Genomic DNA, 21934 nt, shown 5'->3' with positions numbered 1-21934 from the left:
CCCAGCAGCAGCCCCGGGCCAGAATTCGCCGGCTACACAACCCGCAAACATGAACTGTCGGCCCACAAGGGGTGCCTGTTATGGGGAAGCAGGGTCATTGTTCCCCAGCCCCTCCGCAAAAGGGTCCTCACAGCCCTACACGAGACACACCCAGGGGTAGTAAGAATGAAGGCCCTTGCCAGGAGTTATGTGTGGTGGCCGGGGATCGACGGAGAGATAGAGGCCTGGGTCAAACACTGCCAGGCCTGCCAAGAATCCCGCCCAGATCCCCCAAGGGCCCCAGTCCAGTCCTGGGAGTCCGCCCGAGCACCATGGTCACGCCTGCATGTGGACTTCGCTGGCCCCTTTCAGGGGAAAACATTCTTCATAGTGGTGGACTCCTACACCAAATGGCTGGAAGTCGCACTGGTACCATCCACTTCTACGTCCGCAGCCATCCGGGTACTACGCAGGCTGTTTGCAACCCACGGGCTCCCTGACACTCTCGTCTCAGACAACGGGACTGCATTTACGTCAGGAGAATTCCAAACCTTCACAGCGCAGAACGCCATCCGCCACATCCGTTCGGCGCCATTCCACCCTGCCACCAATGGCCAAGCAGAACGCATGGTGCGGACCACCAAGGACACCCTTCGCCGCATGACGCAAGGGGATTGGGAGTACCGCCTTGCCACATTCCTTCTAGCACAGCACAGCACCCCCAGCTCAACGACTGGCCGGAGCCCCGCTGAACTACTAATGGGTCGGCGCCTTGCAATCAGATTGGACCGCCTTCACCCCGATAGAGCTCAGGATGAGGTAGTGGTGGGGGAAGGCAGGAACCCCCGGACCTTCGAGGCCCAGGACCCAGTGTACGCAAAGAATTTTGGGGCAGGCCCTGCATGGATACCCGCCACAGTCACCAGGGTCACTGGCCCCGTGTCGTACGAGGTGCTAACAGATGGGGGGCAATGCTGGCGCCGCCACTGCGACCAGATACGGCGACGATTCCCGGGAGAAAACCAGGAGGAGGAGGACAGGTCAGGGAACAGTGGGGCAGTGAGGCCCATAGAGCAGCAGGGGCAAGCAGGAGAGGCAGAATCAGTAAATACAGAGGGGACCCGTGAGGCCGAAAGGACACCGGAACCAGAACCACGACTGAGCGAGCCGGTTGCGCCAGACCATACAGCCCCATCACAGCCAGCATCCTTGGAACACGAGCCAGAACCTGAACCCCGGACCAGGGAACACCCCAGGCCGCAACGCACACGTAGGCCGCCGGCGTACCTCGAGGACTATGAATGCGACCTCCCGGGCAGGACTGGAACTTAGAGGGGAGGGGTGTTATGTACTGAGTTGAATAGGATCCAAACTGCAGCAGTCTGATTGGTCCTAGAACAATAGGATCCAAAAGGCAGCAGTCTGATTGGTCCTAGAACAATAGGATTCAGAATGCAGCAGTCTGGTTGGTCCAAGAACAATGCAGCAGTATGATTGGTTGGCAGGAACCACCCAATCATGCTCTAGATAGAAGTGAATCCACAACCTGATTGGCTTACAGTAGAATTCCGGAATTAGCCAATCATGTGCAGCCCATTGTGTAAATAATGTATATAAAGCAGATACTTTGAGGGGACTTTCATTCATTCCTCCTCACCACTATGAGCTGAATAAAGAGCATGAAATCACTTTGCGACTCTGAGTATATTTCAATGGGTGTTATGTAATGAGTTGAATAGGATCCAAACTGCAGCAGTCTGATTGGTCCTAGAACAATGGGATCCAAAAGGCAGCAGTCTGATTGGTCCTAGAACAATAGGATTCAGAATGCAGCAGTCTGATTGGTCCTAGAACAATGCAGCAGTATGATTGGTTGGCAGGAACCACCCAGTCATGCTCCAGATAGAAGTGAATCCACAACCTGATTGGCTTACAGTAGAATTCCGGAATTAGCCAATCATGTGCAGCCCATTGTGTAAATAATGTATATAAAGCAGATACTTTGAGGGGACATTCATTCATTCCTCCTCACCACTATGAGCTGAATAAAGAGCATGAAATCACTTTGCGACTCTGAGTATATTTCAATGATGTTATCATCATCATCATCATCATCATCCCCCTTTATGTATTTACCCCCTTTCTTCTCTGCTTCTGCACTCTCTCTTCTCCCTCTCTCAACTCCCCCCTTTGCTTCTTTCTTTCCCTTTTCCCCCTCCTCTTTCCCCACATCCCACCCAGGACAAGACTTCTTCCTTTTGCCCCCCAAACGCCTCTGCCCGCCTCACAAGTTCAACCCCGCGCGGCACCTCTACCCTTTCCCAGCTCTATCTTTACGTCCCGCTCGACGAGGCCCTTGCCATTGGACTTCCGGCTTGCCGCTCATCCCCCTCCCCGCCAATCAGGAGTCCGGTTCCGCCTCCCGCCCTCGCGGCCGCGCCGAAGGTTCCGGCGGGAGCGGTTTCCTCCCGGACCGGTTATGCCCGCGCACCCCGCCGGCTGAGGGGGAGTTGAGGGCGGGGGAGGTAAGGCCGGGGCCCCGGGATGGCGGGGGGGGGGGGGGAGAAGCTGAGGGGCGAGGCCGCCGGGGAAGGGGGCGGAGGAGGGGAAGGGGAGCCGCTCCGTCCCGGGGAACCGGCCCTCCCAGGAGCCCCGAGGAGGGGGGCCCTTGAGGGCGGCCTTGGGCCCCGGCAGGAGCGGCTCCAGTAAACGGGGCCCCCTCGCCCGACCCCCGTCAGAGCAAGGCCTCAGGGCTCTGCCTTCCCTCCCCCCTCAATATATGTCATATACTATGTATATCAAATATATGCCATATATATATATATATATATATATATATATGATCTCTATATATATATACACACACACACACACACACATATGTGTGTGTGTGTGTGTGTGTGTGTGTGTATATATATATATATATAGTGGTGTATATAGTGGTACCTCGGGTTACATACGCTTCAGGTTACAGACTCCGCTAACCCAGAACTACTACCTCGGGTTAAGAACTTTGCTTCAGGATGAGAACAGAAATCGTGCTCCAGCGGCACAGCAGCAGCGGGAGGCCCCATTAGCTAAAGTGGTGCTTCAGGTTAAGAACAGTTTCAGGTTAAGAACGGACCTCCAGAACGAATTAAGTATTTAACCCGATGTACCACTGTATATCAAATATATGTCATATATATATATATATATATATATACACACACACACACACACACACATATATACAGTATCTATCTGGTATATCATATATATATATGATTTTTAATAATATTTTATTAAATATATATCACATGTTGCTGTTGTTGTTTAGTCGTTTAGTCGTGTCCAACTCTTCGTGACCCCCTGGACCAGAGCACGCCAGGCACTCCTGTCTTCCACTGCCTCCCTCATGCTGGTAGCTTTGAGAATGCTGTCCCACCATCTCGTCCTCCGTCATCCCCTTCTCCTTGTGCCCTCCATCTTTCCCAACATCAGGGTCTTTTCCAGGGAGTCTTCTCTTCTCCTGAGGTGGCCAAAGTCTTGGAGCCTCAGCTTCATGATCTGTCCTTCCAGTGAGCACTCAGGGCTGATTTCGTTTAGAATGGAGAGGTTGGATCTTCTTGCAGTCCATGGGACTCTCAAGAGTCTCCTCCAGCACCAGAATTCAAAAGCATCCATTCTTCAGCGATCAGCCTTCTTTATGGTCCAGCTCTTGCTTCCATACATCACTGTCTATCTATCTATCTATATATGGTATATATATGATTTTAAAAAATATTTTATTAAATATCTATTACATAAAATATAGTGTAAGACAGGAGTGCCTGGCATGCTCTTGTCCATGGGGTCACGAAGAGTCAGACACGACTAAACAAACATATCAAATATATGTCATATATTTCATACACATATCTCTATCGTATATGATTTTTTAAAAATATTTTATTAAATATGTATCATATATATCAAATATATATCATATATATATCTATATATACACGCACACACAGTGTCATACCTCGGGTAGAAGTAGCTTCAGGTTGTGCATTTTCGAGTTGCGCTTCGCGGCGACCCGGAAGTAACGGAGCGTGTTACTTCCGGGTTTCGCCGCATGCGCAGACGCTCGAAATGACGTCACATGCATGTACGGAACTGGCGAATTGTGACCCACAGAGACGTGGGTTGTGTTCGCTTCAGGATGCAAACGGGGCTCTGGAACGGATCCCATTCGCATCCAGAGGTACCACTGTATATGATTTTTACAAAATATTTTATTAAACAACCATTACAACAAAAAACAAACTAATCTTATGTTAGATATTTCTAGACTTAAGATCATTATTACAGTATACATAAATCAAATTGTCAAGAAATCTAGAATAGATGTATATTATATAAAGGAAATAAGAAGAGAGGGGGGGGGGAAGGAAAATGCACAACGATAAAACTGAAAAATTAACATAAGTAAAACTGTCAAACAAAAAGTGTTAATTGATTAATTCAAACCGGTACCAGGGAGAAATCTTGGGTGGATCAAAGATCAGAGTTGCCTGTGTTACCCAAAAATGCTTTCCCCCCCCCATATATTTTATTCTGGTCTCTTCAGAGGATTGGTGGTCTCTCAGGTGTTGTTGGACCCCAGCTCTCATCAGCCCCAGCTATCAGAGACAATGGTTTGGGATGATGGAAGTTGCAGTCCAACACTTGGAGTGCCACAGGTTTCCCATCCCTGCAATACACTGCTGGGCCATGTCTGTGAGGGATTAATTGTGCTAGCCATATTGCTTTAAGCTTATCTGTCAGTTCAGATGCACTACCCGAAAGACAGCTGTCAATCAGGCCCAATGTGGATGCTGGGGTAAGGGAAGTGCCTCCTGGGAGTAGCTAATGTGACCCCCTCCAGTTGTTACTGTACTACAACTCCCACCATCCCTGACCTTTTGCCACGTTGGCTGGGGCTGATGGGAGTTGGAGTCGAGCGGTATATGGAGAGCACCACACTGGCCATCTTGGGCATCCAGTTGAGGTCCGGGACTCTGGGTGCCTTGAAGGACCTTCATCTCCCAACTTCATTTTATTTCATAAAATCCGTACACTGCTTGTGGTGTTGTTGTTTTTAAGAATCCTCAAAGTGGTAAGAGAAAAAAAACAAGAAAATTGCCTTTAAAAACAACTGTTTGAAACATTCAGAAGGTAAAATCAGCAATAAACTAAAAACAGATGAAAACACACACCGGTGTTCTTCTACATGTCTGAGTAGGCTTGTCTGAATTAAAATGTTTTTAGCAAGCACTTTAAAGATTACATGGAAGGCAAATGCCGGACGTCAATTGGCAGGGAGTTCCAAAGTCTATGTGCTACCGCCCTAAAAGATCGGTTTCTTGCAAATGTGGAAGGAGTATTATGTGGCAGCTGTAATAGTGCCAGTTGCTCAGGTTGAAGTAGTTGATTGGGCCCATATGGGGTAAGGTGATCTTGTAGGTAAACTGATCCCAAGTTGTGATCTATTGCAGGTAACGTAGCAGCAGAGTCCCCTCCTTTGGCTCAGCTAGTTGGCAGGTAGGCTGACACCTCTCAGGGCCAGGTCCTGCTGTGGGCTTGTGTCCTGGCCTGCTGGCCGCTTTCCCCACACTGAGCTGTGCCTTTCTGCAGGGAGCCTGCGGAGATGTATGCCGTGTACAAGCAGGCGCACCCTCCCACTGGGCTGGAGTTTTCCATGTACTGTAACTTCTTCTCCAACGCCGAGCGCAACTTGGTGGTGGCAGGGACCTCTCAGCTGTACGTGTACAGGCTCAACCATGACTCTGAGGTACGGTGGACCGCCGGCTTGGGGGTGATGTATGTTGGAGAGATCCAGGAGGAAGGGAACCGTTGCCTTTCACTTTTGTGGTGGGTGTGCATCTCCTGAAAACAACAGGCCGTGGGTTGGGCAACAACAAAAGAGTTCTTTCCCACAATGTAAAATTGTGGAGCACCTGAAACTGACCCTGCCTCAGGCAAGTGGTCTTGACAAATGGGGAGAGGCCTGGCCCGGCAGTGTTGGAGAGCCAGGCTTGAGCAGGATGCAGACCCATGAGGGTTTTTTCACCCCCACCCCCGCCCAGGGACATTAGCTGATTGTCAGGTAGCCATGGTTAGGAGGAAATGGCATTGGAACCCCCCGACAGGCCAAGATTGGCCTGTGGGCCAGAGGTTTCGCACCCCTTGGTTCGGGGCTGAGTTTTACCTCCAGCTTCCCAAGGGCATATGCCCGCAGAATTTCTCCTGTTCAGTGCTGAACTTGGATGAGGCAACTTCCCCTTACTGGCATCCCTGAAAACTGATTTCTACCCCCACCCAACCCAAGCACGGATGTGGCCTCGCAGCTCTTGCTGAACTGCATTAGGATGGAAAGTGCCTGTAAGGAACTGGCCGTCCCTCCCTCCTCGCTTCCAATCTCTCTCACAAACACAGCCTTGTCGTTAAGCACCCACCTCCTCACCTAAAGCAACAAGAAACTACATGCAGGTGAATTCATAGACTTGTGTGTGGGCTGGCAGATGTGCGGAGCGTTCAAACCGTCCTCTGCACCAAGTGTAGAAATGCAGCGGAGACTGCAGGGTGAGCAACGGAGCTCCCCCTCCCCGCCTTTTTTTTACAGGCTATTAACTTTTGTGGGCCAATTTGCAAAGCTACACGAACCCCACATCCTGCCCCTCTGCTCTTCTCGTGCCAGATGGTGGTCCTGGCATGGGTGCCTTTTGTGCAATTGCTTCCAGCGCTCAAGTAGATTCCCTGGAGCTCTTGTTCTTTTGAGCCGGCCTGGAATTAACGTTCCTTTTGCAGAGAAAGAGTGATGGTGGCCCAGAAGGGCAGATTTGCTGACCTGCTCTTTTTTAGAAGATAGAAGGAACTGGCTGTGGCACCCTTTGCAGCAGGGAGGCCTGGAAAACCCTGGACCTGCTCCCTAGGATGGGTGTTTCATCCAGAGCCAAAGAGGCCCAAACGACAGCTGAAATGTTAGAAATGCATAGTGTCAACAGGGGAGTTGGTTTGGAGAGACCTGGCACAGTCTGAGAGCCATGGAATGATTTGGGTTGATGCGGTTATGGGGTACGTTATGGTTCTGGGCTGCATCCTAGGGGTGTGCAGTTCTGGGGGTGGAAGGGAAAGCAATGCACAGGTGATGCCCAGATTTGCCATTCTTTGCTTTCTCTCTGGAGCATTAATGCAGCTTTGAGGAATGCCTTGGCACGCTGCCCCCGAGAGAAGGGAGGCACTGGCCTCCTCAGCCAGACTGCAGCTGGTGCAGTGCGCCTGCATTGATGCTGCAGGACTGACTGTGTTCCTTTGCTTCTCTTCTAGACCTCGACCAAAAATGACAGGATCTCCGGTGAGTGGGGTGTGGGGAGCTGGGGCTGCAGTGTGCAGGCGTTGGGGGCGGGGGGGGGGGAGTCTGGGCAAAGGAGCTGTGGAACCAGAAAGCCTGTATTAAGAGGTTGCTTTGGAAGAAGGCTGCTTGAAGGAAACTGCTTCTGCAGCCCCCATGGGTAGCTCAGCTGGGAGAGCAGCACACGGAGAGTCCAGGGTTCAAATCACCGGGCAGGCATGATTTTATACCAGTTTCGGGGAACCACAGAAGGAGGGGAGAGCACTCTTGTGCTTGAATCTTGCTTGTGGGTTCCCCATAAGGGCATCTCGTTGGCCACTGTGAGAACAGGTTGCTGCGCTAGATGGACTGCTGGCCTGAGCCAGCAGGTTGTTATTATATTCTTATAGTGGGCTCTGATTTTCTTGCCCGGCAGGCTCTCCCTGGTGCTGTTTTGGGGCCGTAAGTGCTTGGTTGCTTCTGGTGCCAATTCTCTGGGCCCCCAAGAACGGTCTCTGCTGAAACGAGGAGCTACTTCTAGGCAGCCCTCCAAGCAGCCATTGATCCGGGACCTTCACACTTCTTAGCAAATGCCTTCCCAGCTCATGGGCCCTAGCTCTTAAGGGTGGAGCACACGGACGTGTCAAGATGATTTTGGTGCAGCAGGTTTGGGAACTATCTCTCCACCTGAGGCCTTGCAAAGAGGCTGCTTCTCAGCGTATGCCAGCCTTACCCAACCTGGTGCCCTCCAGATGTTTTGGAATGCAACAGCCATCAACCCTGACCAAGCTGACTGGGGCTGATGGGAGCTGTAATCCAAAACATCTGCACAGCGCCAGGTTCAGGAAGTCTGGAGTAATTGCTGAGTAAAAAGGTAAAGGTAAAGGGACCTCTGACCATTAGGTCCAGTCGCGGACGACTCTGGGGTTGCGGCGCTCATCTCGCTTTATTGGCCGAGGGAGCCGGCGTACAGCTTCTGGGTCATGCGGCCAGCATGACTAAGCCGCTTCTGGTGAACCAGAGCAGTGCATGGAAACGCCGTTTACCTTCCCGCCGGAGCGGTACCTATTTATCTACTTGCACTTTGATGTGCTTTCGAACTGCTAGGTTGGCAGGAGCAAGGACTGAGCAACGGGGGCTCACCCTGTCGCAGGGATTTGAACCGCAGACGTTCTGATCAGCAAGCCCTAGGCTCTGTGGTTTAACCCACAGCGCCACCCACGTCGACAGATGTCTTATTGTTTTTCATACGTTTGCTGTTTTTTCTGCAGTCAGGGACTGAAAAGAAACAGCACGGCCACCTGGCCACCAGCGTTGAAACACACTGAGGTTGGCTTTCCATGCTAAGCCCATCTTCTCAGTGCTTATGTAGGCAGGTCTAATGTAAAGACTTCTCTCCCCTTCACCTAAAGCAGAACATTTAGGTGGTCCTTTCACTGGTCTTGGTAACGTCTGCGGGCTGAGTTCACCTGGGGGCAGGATACAGGCTGAAAGGTTTTGGAGGCTTCTTTCAGGCACAGAAAAACGGGTTGTGGGAAGGGGCTGTGTGTGCAGCAAGGGCCTCAGAGCCTAATGCGCCTCCGCTTGCTGTCTTGCGCAGAAGGCAAAGGTCACAAGGAGAAACTCGAGCTGGTGGCCGCCTTCTCCTTCTTTGGTAATGTCATGTCCATGGCCAGCGTGCAGCTTGCGGGAGCCAAGCGAGATGCCCTCCTGCTCAGCTTCAAGGATGCCAAGGTAAGGGGTCGGCTTGGGTGGGGGGCCGTGAGATGCAGAGGGCGCAGGAGCCTCAAGGCACCCTGCTTGGGGAGCTGCACATCTTGGAGGTGGTGGAGGGTTTCGATAGGTAGTGGGGTATTATTATAAGTTAGTGGCCCTTGGAGCCTTTCCTAAGGGCCCCTGGCCCCTTGACTTGCAGTTGACTATGGCGCGCCTCCTGGGTGGCAATTTTGTCTGGCATGAGGCTAAACAAAATAGCCCTGGAGTTCTTAGGCTGAAAAGAAGCCAAGTCCCCTTGCAGACAACTGTCCAGACCATCGTCAGGAGAAAATGCCTTTGAAAACCAGTTGCTGGAAGCCACAAGGAGGAGAGAGGTTTCTTGTGCTTGAATCCTGCGTGCTGGTTTCCCACAGCTACTTAGAAGACAATGGAACTCTTAGTATAGCCTTCCACAAGCTGGGACCTCCAGATTTTTAGACTACGGCTCTCATAACCCCCAGCCAGCACCAGTTTAGGGAAGGCTGCCTTGATGCACTGTGTGTCTTGCAGCAGTTAAATGAGTTTGTGTTTTGTGAAACAGGAAGAACTGAAGAGCAACCATGCAAATTGAGGAGTGAGTTGCCTTAAATGGATCACACGGGGTTCTCCTTTAGGCTGGAAAACATGGGCTCGCAGCAGGCAGATCAGAAGTGAATAGGCGCATGAGAAAATGTAGCAAGCTTTATTAGGGGAGGGAGGTAATTAGTTTGATTTATAGCCTGGCCCTCCCACGGGTTCACTGTCGGTCAGGTTGATTATTACAATTTTCTGCTAAAGAGAAAAATGAAACTCTAACAGATTGCCTCTAATTTCCTTTTTCCTGCCTCCTAGCTCTCCGTGGTGGAATATGATCCTGGCACCCACGACCTGAAAACTCTCTCCCTCCATTACTTTGAGGAGCCAGAGCTGAGGGTAGGTATCTAAGGCTTGCGGAACAAAATAAAAAAATTTCTTCTACAAGCACCTTAGAGACCAGCTAAGTTTTTTATTGGTATGAGCTTTTGTGTGCATGCACACTTCTTAAGATAGTATCTGAAGAAGTGTGCATGCACACGAAAGCTCATACCAATAACAAACTTAGTTTGTCTCTAAGGTGTTACTGGAAGAAAACGTTTTCTTTTGTTTCGACTATGGCAGACCAACACAGCTACCTACCTGTTCTCTTCCATAGCCAAGGGACACTGTCAAATCTCTTGCACCCCCTGAGACTCTTAAGGCAGCTGCTGGAGTTCCTGTGTGATGATGATAATTTATTATTTCTGCACTGCCCATCTGGCTGGGTTTCCCTAGCCACTCTGGGCGGCTTCCAACAAAAGATTAAAAATACAGTAAAACATCAGTCATTAAAAACTTCCCTAAACAGGGCTGCCTTCAGATGTCTTCTAAACGTCAGTTAGTTGTTTATCTCTTTGACATCTGAAGGGAGGGCATTCCACTACCGAGAAGGCCCTCTGCCTGGTTCCCTGTAACTTTGCTTCTCCCAGTGAGGGAACTGCCAGAAGGCCCTCAGCGCTGGACCTCAGTGTCCGGGCAGAACGATGGGAGTAGAGCTAATCCTTTGGGTATACTGGGCGGAGGCCGTTTAGGGTTTTAAAGGTCAGCACCAACGCTTGTGCTCGGAAACGTACTGGGAGCCAATGTAGGTCTTTCAGGACCGGTGTTATGTGGTCTTGGCGGCTGCTCCCAGTCACCAGTCTAGCTGCCGCATTCTGGATTAGTTGTAGTTTCCGGGTCACCTTCAAAGGTAGCCCCACGTAGAGCGCATTGCAGTAGTCCAAGCGGGAGATAACTAGAGCATGCACCACTCTGGCGAGACAGTCTGTGGACAGGTAGGGTCTCAGCCTGCGTACTAGGTGGAGCTGGTATCCCTCTGTCTCCCTGCCAATCTCACCTTCATCTCAGTATTCATTCAAAGCAGCAGCTATTGGAAAGGTAAGCAAGTGCCTGAAATAGAGAGCCATTTTGACCTGTTTGCTTTTTCAGTTAGGAGTGGGTAGCCTTTTGCAGCTGTCCTCCCTTGTGGGGAGCCCCTCACTTTTGTATTGCAGCTCTCCATTTGTCAGTGTACACAACCAAGACTTCTCCCTTCCTGAATCCCTTGCAACTCTGTGCTCATGCCACACTCCCTTGTTGCATTTGGGTAAGCTCTGTGGGTTGAGAGGCACCGTGTATTCCAGACCCAAGGGAGCACAGCAGATTAAAGGGAAGGGTCTCCTGCTCCCTCTGTGTCGCCCTGCCCGGTACTCATGGCCTGCTCTGTCTCTCCCCCAGGATGGCTTTGTGCAGAACGTCCACATCCCCAAAGTGCGGGTGGACCCTGATGGGCGCTGTGCGGTGATGCTCATCTATGGCACAAGGCTGGTGGTGCTGCCATTCCGCCGAGAGACCCTGACGGATGAGCATGAAGGCGTCATGGGAGAAGGGTAAGGGCTGCCTTGGGCTCTGCACTGGCCAGAACGACCGGTACTTAACTGAGGTAGCATTTAAAATAGTCAGGGTCTCAGAATGAGAGTCCGTCAAGGCTACGAACAGCGGGACTGTTGTGGCATCCAGTCTGCTTCCACGGTGCCAACCTGCTTCTCCCGTCTACAACAGAGTATCTTGCGCACCGGTGTGCCTGTGTTGAAGGAATCTCAGCCAGGCAGTAAAACTCTCGTACAACAGCTTCTATTCTATGAAGCTTTATCGTACAGCAGCAAACAAACAGTTCAGCCAGGAGAGAGCGAAGACATGATGCTTCTCCTGTCCCAGCCAAAACAGAAAGTAAAAATGTTCACATAACAAAGATGCGAACACACTCGCAGTCGTCATTTCCCCTTGAGCTGTTAACCCTATAAGCTCTGGGTATCCTCACAGGGTGGCATTTAGAGGAGAAAGGGGCTGCAGTGCAGGGCGGGACAGTCAGAAAACTGCAAGTAAGGGCTCAAAGCAAGAGTAATTAGTGCCGCATTGCCAGTTTTTCATCTGTGAAATGGGTACCTTGTGCAGCTCGTGACAGTTTCTCAAGTGTGCCCCTTGGGAACCCTGGGGTGTGTTTGGCCCCTGTGAACTCTTGGCGATATCTCTTGTTGCAGCCAGAAGTCAAGTTTTCTGCCCAGCTACATCATTGACGTGCGGGAGCTAGACGAGAAGCTGCTCAACATCATTGACATGCAGTTCCTGTATGGCTACTATGAGCCCACCCTACTCATCCTCTTTGAGCCCAACCAGACCTGGCCTGGGTATGTCTTGCCTTCCTCCTCCCTCTCTGTTGTTAGCTTTGCCCCAGAACAAGTGCTGGCCAGCTAGCCCCCCGTCACAAGAAAATGGAACTAGCACTGCAGCTCAGTGGTGGAGCATCTTTTTTGCATGCAGAAGGTCTCCCGCCTGAAATTCTGGAGAGCTGCTGCCAATCCGTGTAGACACTACAGTATAACTTGGTACCGGTATGTGGCAGCTTCCTGTGCTCCTCTGTGTCTGCCTCGAAAAGCTAAACTCAGTCTGCAGATAGCCAAGGGAGAGCTGTGGGTCTCAGTACGGATGAATCCCACTGTTGTGTTAGGAAATGAGCTCTGTGGCTGAAGGGAGTCTGGTGCCCTTTGCCAGACGTGGTATGTCAATTCTGGGACAAAACCTGGGGCTTTTGCTTCCACTTCTGTCCCCTTCAACGTTGTTCCCTCCCAAGCACCATCTGACACTTCATTCTCTTTTTTACATATACATTTTTATTGGTTTCTTTAAACGTATCATTTCCAACAATCATATAACATAACTTCTTACCTTATACAATGTTTTAGACTTCCATCAACACCTCTGATGATTTTTTGTTCTTTATCACTTATTCTGCATTTCTTAATTTCTCTATTACTCTTAATTATCACTAACTAGTAATTCTCCTCATAGTCTTTCTTGCAATATTTCAAATAGTCCTCCTTACAAAACTTCTTGCTGACGCTTCATTCTCTTGGAACCTGATGCTGCCAATGCCCGTTCCTCTCCCCGTACCGCTGTCCCCAGTTTAGGCTCACCTTGACTGCACCTGCCCCACTTGCCTAGGCTGTGGACAGCGATGTCAAGTAGCAGAGCTCTTTCCTTGTCACTCTTCAGGCGGGTGGCTGTGCGCCAGGACACCTGCAGCATTGTGGCCATCTCCTTGAACATCATGCAGAAGGTCCACCCGGTCATCTGGTCTCTCAGCAACCTGCCCTTTGACTGCACCCAGGCCCTGGCGGTACCCAAACCCATTGGTGAGAGGAACGGTTTCTTCCTGTTGTGTGGAGAGGGAGAGGTGGCGCAGGCGCTTGTGCGTGGGGAGAACAAGGTGGCTAGAAGCTGTGAAGATCTTGGGGGAGGGAGGGAGGGTGTTTCATTTTGAGTGGAAATCCCAAATTGTGGCAAAGGTGATTAGACAGTGCGGGGAGGCCCATAACGCACGTAAGCTCTCAAGTTCAGTTGCCAGTAAAGGTAAAAGTAAAGGGACCCCTGACCATTAGGTCCATTCGTGGCCGACTCTGGGGTTGCGGTGCTCATCTCGCTTTATTGGCCGAGGGAGCTGGCGTACAGCTTCCGGGTCATGTGGCCAGCATGACTAAGCCGCTTCTGGCGAACCAGAGCAGCGCACGGAAACACCGTTTACCTTCCCGCCGGAGCGGTACCTATTGATCTACTTGCACTTTGACGTGCTTTCAAACTGCTAGGTTGGCAGGAGCAGGGACCGAGCAACGGGAGCTCACCCCGTCGCGGGGATTCGAACCGCCGACCTTCTGATCGGCAAACCCTAGGCTCTGTGGTTTAACCCACAGCGCCATCCACGTCCCAGTATCTCCCCTTAAAAAGAGATCTTTGGAAAAGGCACGCACCTGAGACCCTTGAACAGCCTCTGCCAGTCAGAGTAGGTGATAATGCGCTAGATGGTCTAGCATATTTTTCAGATAGAGTGCGTGTTCTGGACAGCAGCCTCCCTTACTCAGAGGACAGTGTAGACAAGCTCACTTTCCACCAGCTTGAACCCTGCGGCTCAAGAGTGACAACTCCGTCTTGGCCTAACTCTCCTCTCCCCTTCCTTCCTCCTCTAGGCGGAGTTGTGATCTTTGCGGTGAACTCATTGCTGTACCTGAACCAGAGCGTGCCGCCTTACGGCGTGTCCCTCAACAGCCTCACCAACGGCACCACCGTCTTCCCGCTAAGTAGGCCTCTCTGCTTTCCTTCCCTTCTATCAAAAAGAAGGTCTAAAGCGCTTCATATTTTAAAGATCCCTCAACAGTGCACAATATGAAAACAACACACCTTAAAACAAAAATGCAACCTAAAATCAATAAAACAACACAAAAGCGTATAAACAGATACAAAAACAAGTACAACAGAGATGCATGAAATTCGTAGTCAAAGATCAGGGTCCAGTTTCATGAGCCAGAAAAAGTCTGGGCAAAAAGATTTGCCTTTATAAGACATCTAAAGCAACTGATGGCTGCTGCTCTGCATATGGCAAAGGGAAGGGATTTTCAGTGTCGGGCAACAGCAGAAAAGGCCTGTTTTGGGATCACTGCCCTACAAAATTCTGCAGGGTTGTGTGCTGCAAGTAGAATTTCCCCCAGATGATCTTACTGATCTTTACAGGAGCAGGTGATCTTTCACAAAGGTCATCTGGTCCCAAGTTGTTCAGGGCTCTATATAACAGCAAGACCTTGAACTTGGCCTGGGAGCTGATCAGCAGCCAGTGCGCTCGCTCAACACAGGTGTAAATATGTGTGCCTCCACCTGCCCCACTCTGCAACCTGGCCACTCCCCCCCCCCCACTTTTTGAAATATGGCAACCCAAGGTTACCAACACATGAATCACAGTGGCTAAGCTATTCCTGTCCAGGAAAGTGTGCTGTTGGTGTACCTACCTAAATTTGATAATAGGTGCTCCTTGCCACAGAGGTTATTGGATGTTGGCAAGCTGCTGGTGGCCCTGGAGGTGTGGCCACTGTGCTCCTGATCCTTATGGGCTCAAACTGAGCAGCGAGCTCTATATAGGACCCTTTCCCTGCCCTACCAGTTTTCCTTTCCTGTACCCATGAGTGGACAGAAAAGGAGAGCAGCGAACTCCTAACCTCTTGCCCTCAACCAGATGCTGTTCAACAGAGAATACTACCTGTTATGTCACTTCTGGTGCAGGTTTTAAAACATTGCTTTTATTGGAGAGGCAGGGGTTGGGGTAGGAACCACATGGCATCCTTTGCAAACTTTCCAGTGCAACCCTTAATCATTAGGACTAGAGATGTGTACAGTGGTACCTCGGGATGCGAACAGGATCCGTTCCGGAGCCCCGTTCGCATCCTGAATAGAACGTAAGACGCGACGGCGCACCTGCGCGTGCGTGGGTCGCGTTTTGCTGCTTCCGTGCATGACATCATTTTGAGCGTCTGCGCATGCGCGAGTGGCAAAACCCGGAAGTAACGCGCTCCACTACTTCCGGGTTGCCACGGAGCGCAACCCGAAAGCACTCAATCTGAAGCACATTCAACCCGAGGTATGACTGTACTAGCGTGTGTACATGGAAAGCTGACACTTTCAGCTTCTGAAATTCTGCCCCAGTTAGCAGGCTGTGAACTCGCGTTGCAAACCTGGTAAGTGGATAGAACACTTCTAACCCCAAGCAGTACTGCATAAGGGCAACTGCTCAGACCAGGCTACCTTTCCAAAGGGGACAGCAGCAGCGTCCTGAGTCCTGCTCCTGTGTCCTGCTATCTTGGGCTCTGCTGATGCCTTCCTCCTCTTTACAGGGGTCCAAGAGGGAGTGAAAATCACACTGGACTGTGCCCAGGCAGCTTTCATCTCCTACGACAAGATGGTCATCTCGCTGAAAGGAGGGGAGATGTAAGGCTTCGGATTGCTCTCAGGTCACCAGGCACAATGACCTTTGCCAGCTTCCAGCAGGGAGCTGTTCTGTTCAGACCTGGGATGTTTCTGCTTACAGAAAAAAACAGCTCTGCAGCTCTGGTCACTTGGCCAGATGCAGGGAATCTGCTTGCTGCTCCCAGTTCTCTTGGACCGTAAACATCCAGCCCTTTGGAAAGAGATTCCGCTTTTGATGTTGTCATGTGCTGGGAGGCAGCCTGAGCCTGTAGCTAAGTCAGGCTGACCTCTTTCTCCCCAGGTTCTGTTTCTGCCCCACTCAGTGCAGTGAAGTAGGTAAATATTTCATGGCTTAGCAAATAAATTTAAAGCCCAAAGATGAGCCTGACACGGGTGATGGAGAGGCAAGAGCACATATTTCTTCAAAGCACCAGAGAGAGAAAGAAGTGGAAGAGAAAATGTTTGCATCTGCTAGCCGATGTCCTATAAAAGAGATTATTGGACACCTGGCTCCAGTCTTGGGCAGGGCTGAGTTTGCTTTAGTTGAATGCATGTGCTTTAAACTTAACTGTTTGCAGTGTCCCTGGTGGGTGGGAGTCTAGTGGAACTTGGTTGCCTGAACAGCTGCAACTCTAGGCCTTTTGCCGTTTTTCTTGGGCAACTTATTGCAAACCTCTGGAGCTGGACCCCTTCAGACAACCTAGTTTTGCTTGGTTGCCCGTGTGTGGCAGTTGCAAATTTCAGTTAATATAGAGGAGAAAAGTAGTCTAGACCCACCTAGGGAGAGTATGGTAGGGCAGCTAAAACAAACAGAAAATCGGCAGTGGGAGAAGGAGTCCAGTGTGTGGTTGGTCTTTCGGCCGTTACCTTGGATTGTCTCCCTCTCATAGAATTTTATAGTTGGAAGGGACCTAAAGACTCTTCTAGTCCACCCCCCTATGCTTTGTGTTCAGTGAGAGAGGGGCCAATATCCTGGGGTTGAGCCTCCCCAGGCCACGACGTGTTTGACAGGGCTCCTTGCAAGCTTTCTTGCTCAGACACTGTTTGCCCTCTAGCAATGGGATCCCTTCACCTGCCTCCCTTCCTCCCTCCCTTTCCCTAGCTACGTGCTGACCCTCATCACCGACGGCATGCGGAGCGTCCGATCCTTCCACTTTGACAAGGCGGCAGCCAGTGTCCTCACCACATGCGTAAGCTCCATTAGGCCGGGCACTGGCAGAGTCAGGGGGGCAGGGTTGGGGGGGGGGGAGGTTGAGGCAAAAGCCAGTTGCCTATATGAGATCAATGTGATTGCTGAGCCCAGTCGGTGGTGCCCCTGCCCTGTTTTGCCTCTGGGCGCCCCCTGCTCCCTTGTGATGCCTCTTTGCCCGCTTCTCCCACGAGGCCTTGTCTGACACTCTATCTCCCCACCCTGTCCCTTCTGCCTCTCGGATCTCAGATGATCACCATGGACCCCGGCTACCTCTTCTTGGGCTCACGTCTCGGGAACTCCCTCCTCCTCAAATACACAGAGAAGCTGCAGGAGACCCCCATGAGCGTTGCCAAGGACCCCGCAGAGAAGCCGGTGAGTTCACCTGGGACCTGGCCTGCCCCGTTTACTTAAAGAGCAGTGTTGCATTAGACGCTCCCCCCACCTCCCATAATAATAATAATAATTTATTATTTATACCCCGCCCATCTGGGACGTGGGTGGCGCTGTGGGTTAAACCACAGAGCCTAGGGCTTGCTGATCAGAAGGTCGGCGGTTCGAATCCCCGCGACGGGGTGAGCCTGCTCCTGCCAACCTAGCAGTTCAAACGCATGTCAAAGTGCAAGTAGATAAATAGGTACCTCTCCGGCAGGAAGGTAAATGGTGTTTCCATGCACTGCTCTGGTTCGCCAGAAGTGGCTTAGTCATGCTGGCCACATGACCCAGAAGCTGTACACCGGCTCCCTCGGCCAATAAAGCAAGATGAGCGCCGCAACCCCAGAGTCGGTCACGACTGGACCTAATTGTCAGGGGTCCCTTTACCTTTACCTATTTATACCCCGCCCATCTGGCTGAGTTTCCCCAGCCACTCTGGGTGGCTTCCAGTTGAATGTTAAAAACAACACAGCATTAAATATTAAAAACCTCCCTAAACAGGGCTGCCTTCAGATGTCTCTTAAAGATAAGATAGCTGCTTATTTTCTTCACATCTGAAGGGAGGGCGTTCCACAGGGCGGGTGCCACTACCGAGAAGGCCCTCTGTCTGGTTCCCTGTAACCTCACTTCTAGCAATGAGGGAACCGCCAGAAGGCCCTCGGCGCTGGATCTCAGTGTCTGCGCTGAACGATGGGGGTGGAGACGCTCCTTCAGGTATACAGGACCGAGGCCATTGCAGGACAAACCCCAGACAGCCTTCCTGTCCAGTGTTGCTTGAATCTGCCCCAGCCACAGAGTGTGTTTTTTGGGGGGAGGCATAGGGAAGGGGGAGCCCAGTACCTGAGTGGGTGTTGGTTGGAGGGAGAGCAAAGCAGCTGATACACTGACTGCCGTGAATGAATGGAGGTTTCAGCTGGAAACTCTTCACCTGTTGGCTTCCAAGGGAAGTCGGACTTGGTGAGTCCCCTGCCTTTTATCATCATGCAACTTCCTTCCGCCTGCAGGAGGAGCCTCCCGTCAAGAAGAAACGCGTGGAGCAGACTGCAAACTGGACGGGTAGGTGGCTCTGCCCCAGAACCAGCGAGAGGGGATGCTGGGGGATCCGGTACAAATTACCGACTCCTGGTGTTCTGGGGAGTGGGTCATAAAAGGGGGGGAAGTGTTGGGATACTGCCGGGGAGACGGGGGCATTTGGCAGGCCCCCAGCTGGCTCCAGCCACCGGCCGGCAGCCGGGCGATCTCCAGTACAGCATCAACCAGCGACGCGAACCTCAGATACGTTTAGAGACTCAGCATGCTCTTATCAGCAGAGTGAATAAGTCTACACAACGGAAGTGGCGGACAGAGACATGTGTAAGCGTTATTTACAGGCATTTATTCAGCATAGTTCAGGAACAAAGGAAAAACATGTCTGCTTCTCTTCGTCTCCAGCAAACAGCAGGATAGCAAAAGCAATATACAAACGGAAGTTCCCAGCAAGCCTGTGCTGGAAGTAAACAGGCATGTGACACACAACAGTCATGCCTGCTCCTTTTAAGGTGGAACGGAACTATATCCTAAATGGAAGTACCTAGGAAGAGCTGTTGAGTGGAGTGTGCAAGAGAAGGAAAGCTATGAAGAGGAGGCACAGATCTAATCCCAAGGCTTCTCCTACCCACATCCTAATGTGTCCTCTGCAGGGGGAAAGTCAGCTCCTCAGGACGAGGTGGACGAGATCGAGGTGTACGGCAGCGAAGCCCAGTCTGGGACCCAACTTGCCACCTATTCTTTCGAGGTACCATTTACATGTAGCTTCTGAGGACAAAATACAAACCTGCTTATGGCAGGCATGCTCTCTCTCTTCCTGGAGTGATGGAAGAAGGGCAGGAGAGTTGGGAAACTCAGTGCTAAAGACTCAGCTCCTTTTCCTCACTGCGGGATCACATTCACCCAGTGCTATACCAGCTGCACTGGCTCCCAGTGGAGTACAGGATCAGGTTCAAGGTGCTGGTTTTGACCTTTAAAGCCCTATACGGCCTAGGACCCTCGTACCTACGGGACCGCATCTCCTGGTATGTCCCATGGAGTACCATAGGGTCTTCCATCAAAAACATCTTGGAGGTCCCGGGCCACAGGGAGGTTAGGCTGGCCTCAACCAGAGCCAGGGCTTTTTCGGCCGTGGCCCCGATCTGGTGGAACGCCATGTCACAAGAGACTAGGGCCCTGCAGGACTTGACATCTTTCCGCAGGGCCTGCAAGACAGAGCTGTTCCACCAGGCCTTTGGCCAAGGCACAGCCTGACCCCCTCCTTCTGTAATCCTCACAGAACTCTAGCCCAATGGTTGCCACTAATTTGATTTGAACTGATTTTAGAATGCATTGATTTTAGAATGCTGTATTATTTTATTGTTGTTAGCTGCTCTGAGCCCGGCTTCGGCTGGGGAGGGTGGGATATAAATAAAAAATTATTATTATTATTATTATTATTATTATTATTATTATTCCCTTCCCTATGCTAGACCATTCTTTTGTGCTGGCAATGTATCAAAGCACACCTGGAATCAGAAATTCTTTGTAGTCTCCCATCCTTGCTCCTCTACCCAGAGCTATTCCTTGAGCAGTAGGTAACCCGTGGGCCTTTTCTGTTTCTCTCTCCTCCCCCAACACTGACAGGTGTGCGACAGTATCCTGAACATCGGTCCCTGTGCCAATGCCGCCATGGGGGAGCCGGCTTTCCTTTCTGAAGAGGTGGGCACTCGGCTGGTTCCTTCTCTGAGCTCTGGGTGTAGGGACGGTCAGGGTCCGGTGCCTGAAGAAAGAACCCTACGAGGGGTGGGGAAACTTGCTAGGTTTGGCCCTTCTGCCCTTCCAAGGGGTTCTAATGGCACAGAGGAGCTTGCAAAGGGTTCCTGGAGGAAATCAAGGACACTTGCTGTGAAGTTGCTGTGAGTGAGTTAGCTCACCACTCTCAATCACCTAACACTGTCTGTCTGTCTGTCTTCAGTTCCAGAACAGCCTTGAGCCCGACCTTGAAATCGTAGTGTGCTCAGGATACGGCAAGAACGGCGCCCTCTCGGTTCTTCAGGTGAGTGAGCAGAACTGCTGGGGTGGGAAGCGCAGGGATTGCACTGTGCGAAGGCCTGCGTCGGTGAGGAGAGTCTGGCGCAGGTCAGGTACCAGTGCTACAGCAGCAGCGGCTTGCCCTAGGCTTACCAGGGCTGCCCCAGAGATCAATGGAGCAGCCTATAAACACCTAGGAACAAGTAGGTGGGTGGGGCTAACACACAGGAGGATGAAATCAAGCCTGATGAGGAACGGTTGAAGGAGCTGGGTATGTTTAGCCTGGAAAAGAGGAGACTGATAGGAGATATGAGAGCCATTGTCAGATATCTTAAGGGCTGTCATGTGGAAGATGGAGAAGGCTTGTTTTCTCCTGCTCTGGAGGGCAATGGCTTCAAGGTACGAGAAAAGAGATTCCGACTAAACATCAGGAAGAACTTTCTGACAGTTCAGCTTCTGAGTCCCTTTGTGGTCTTCTCCAGACTTTGGCCTGCTACTGTGCCCAGCTGTGTTCCAGCTTTGAACAACCATTTCGGCATTTACCCCTCTGTCTTGCAGTTGTTCAGAGGGCTCTTCAAGTCTTCCAGTGCCTGACTTCTCAGCTTCCTTCGTATCATATTTTCTAGCTTGGCTCATATTCAATATTTCCACTTCCACTTCCAATCTTTTAGCCAATCAAGACCTGCTATTTCACACCAGGCCTATTTTTCCTCACGGATCTCCCTTCCACGCAGTGAGACAAACAGGCCCTTTGAGGTGCATACTTGGTTTACCTGCCCAGAAATTGTACAACTGCTGGGGACCCCGCCTTGAGTGCCAGAACCCTAATTTCAGGGGGGCGCGACTGGTGCGGTCACATTGGGTGCCGTGCTGCAAGGGGCACCACAACAATGCTGTAGAACATAGCTAAAGAGATGGGGAACGTTGAATTTTAACATTGCACTGGGCACCACTGAAACTTGGGAGCCCAAAGTCTGCCACTGCCTAATTTCATACACACACACACACACACATTTTTATTAATTTTTTAACTTATTAATTCCAAGAATCATACAATATTTTTGGACTTCCGTCAATGCCTCTGATGATTTTCCGTTATTTGTCACTTATTATGCATTTCTTAATTTCATATTACCTTTAATATCCTTAACTAATAATTCTCCTCATTGTCTTTCTTGCAATATTTCAAATAATTCACCATACAAAACTTCTTGCAAACCTACTAGCATGATCACAATTACTTTTCAAATAGTCCGTAAATTTACTCCAGTCTTCTGAGAATCTCTGGTCCCGCAAGTTTCGAATCCTTACTGTTAGTTTATCTAATTCTGCATAGTCCATCAGTTTCATCCTCCATTCTTCTTTTGTCGGTAGTTCTTCTT

The 21934-nt window shown here is 50.8% G+C and overlaps 1 protein-coding gene across 3 annotated transcripts in view; it reads left to right on the top strand.

Annotated features, from left to right (window-relative positions):
* The first annotated feature begins 2389 nt into the window (after positions 1–2389).
* The window catches only part of CPSF1 (cleavage and polyadenylation specific factor 1), a 39810-nt gene continuing 20265 nt past the window's right edge, over positions 2390–21934 (top strand). The window contains exons 1-16 of one of the 3 annotated variants that reach the window (XM_083621830.1): positions 2390–2488; positions 5620–5776; positions 7312–7339; positions 8916–9049; positions 9902–9982; positions 11342–11493; positions 12145–12291; positions 13157–13296; positions 14125–14235; positions 15817–15910; positions 16992–17079; positions 17328–17453; positions 18518–18569; positions 19193–19287; positions 20166–20240; positions 20497–20577. In XM_083621830.1, coding sequence (XP_083477956.1) covers positions 5633–5776; positions 7312–7339; positions 8916–9049; positions 9902–9982; positions 11342–11493; positions 12145–12291; positions 13157–13296; positions 14125–14235; positions 15817–15910; positions 16992–17079; positions 17328–17453; positions 18518–18569; positions 19193–19287; positions 20166–20240; positions 20497–20577 — 1548 coding nt within the window. In that variant the 5' untranslated portion in view covers positions 2390–2488; positions 5620–5632. Of the gene's footprint in view, positions 2505–5480; positions 5777–7311; positions 7340–8915; positions 9050–9901; positions 9983–11341; positions 11494–12144; positions 12292–13156; positions 13297–14124; positions 14236–15816; positions 15911–16991; positions 17080–17327; positions 17454–18517; positions 18570–19192; positions 19288–20165; positions 20241–20496; positions 20578–21934 lie in introns of all 3 variants that reach the window. The other 2 variants (XM_083621831.1, XM_083621832.1) reach the window with 2 other exon arrangements.

The sequence above is a fragment of the Podarcis filfolensis genome (assembly GCF_964270895.1).
Source record: "Podarcis filfolensis genome assembly, chromosome: 7".
NCBI lineage: Eukaryota > Metazoa > Chordata > Lepidosauria > Squamata > Lacertidae > Podarcis > Podarcis filfolensis.
Note: the sequence above shows the minus strand (reverse complement) of the source record. Positions and strands in the feature narration are given on the sequence as shown.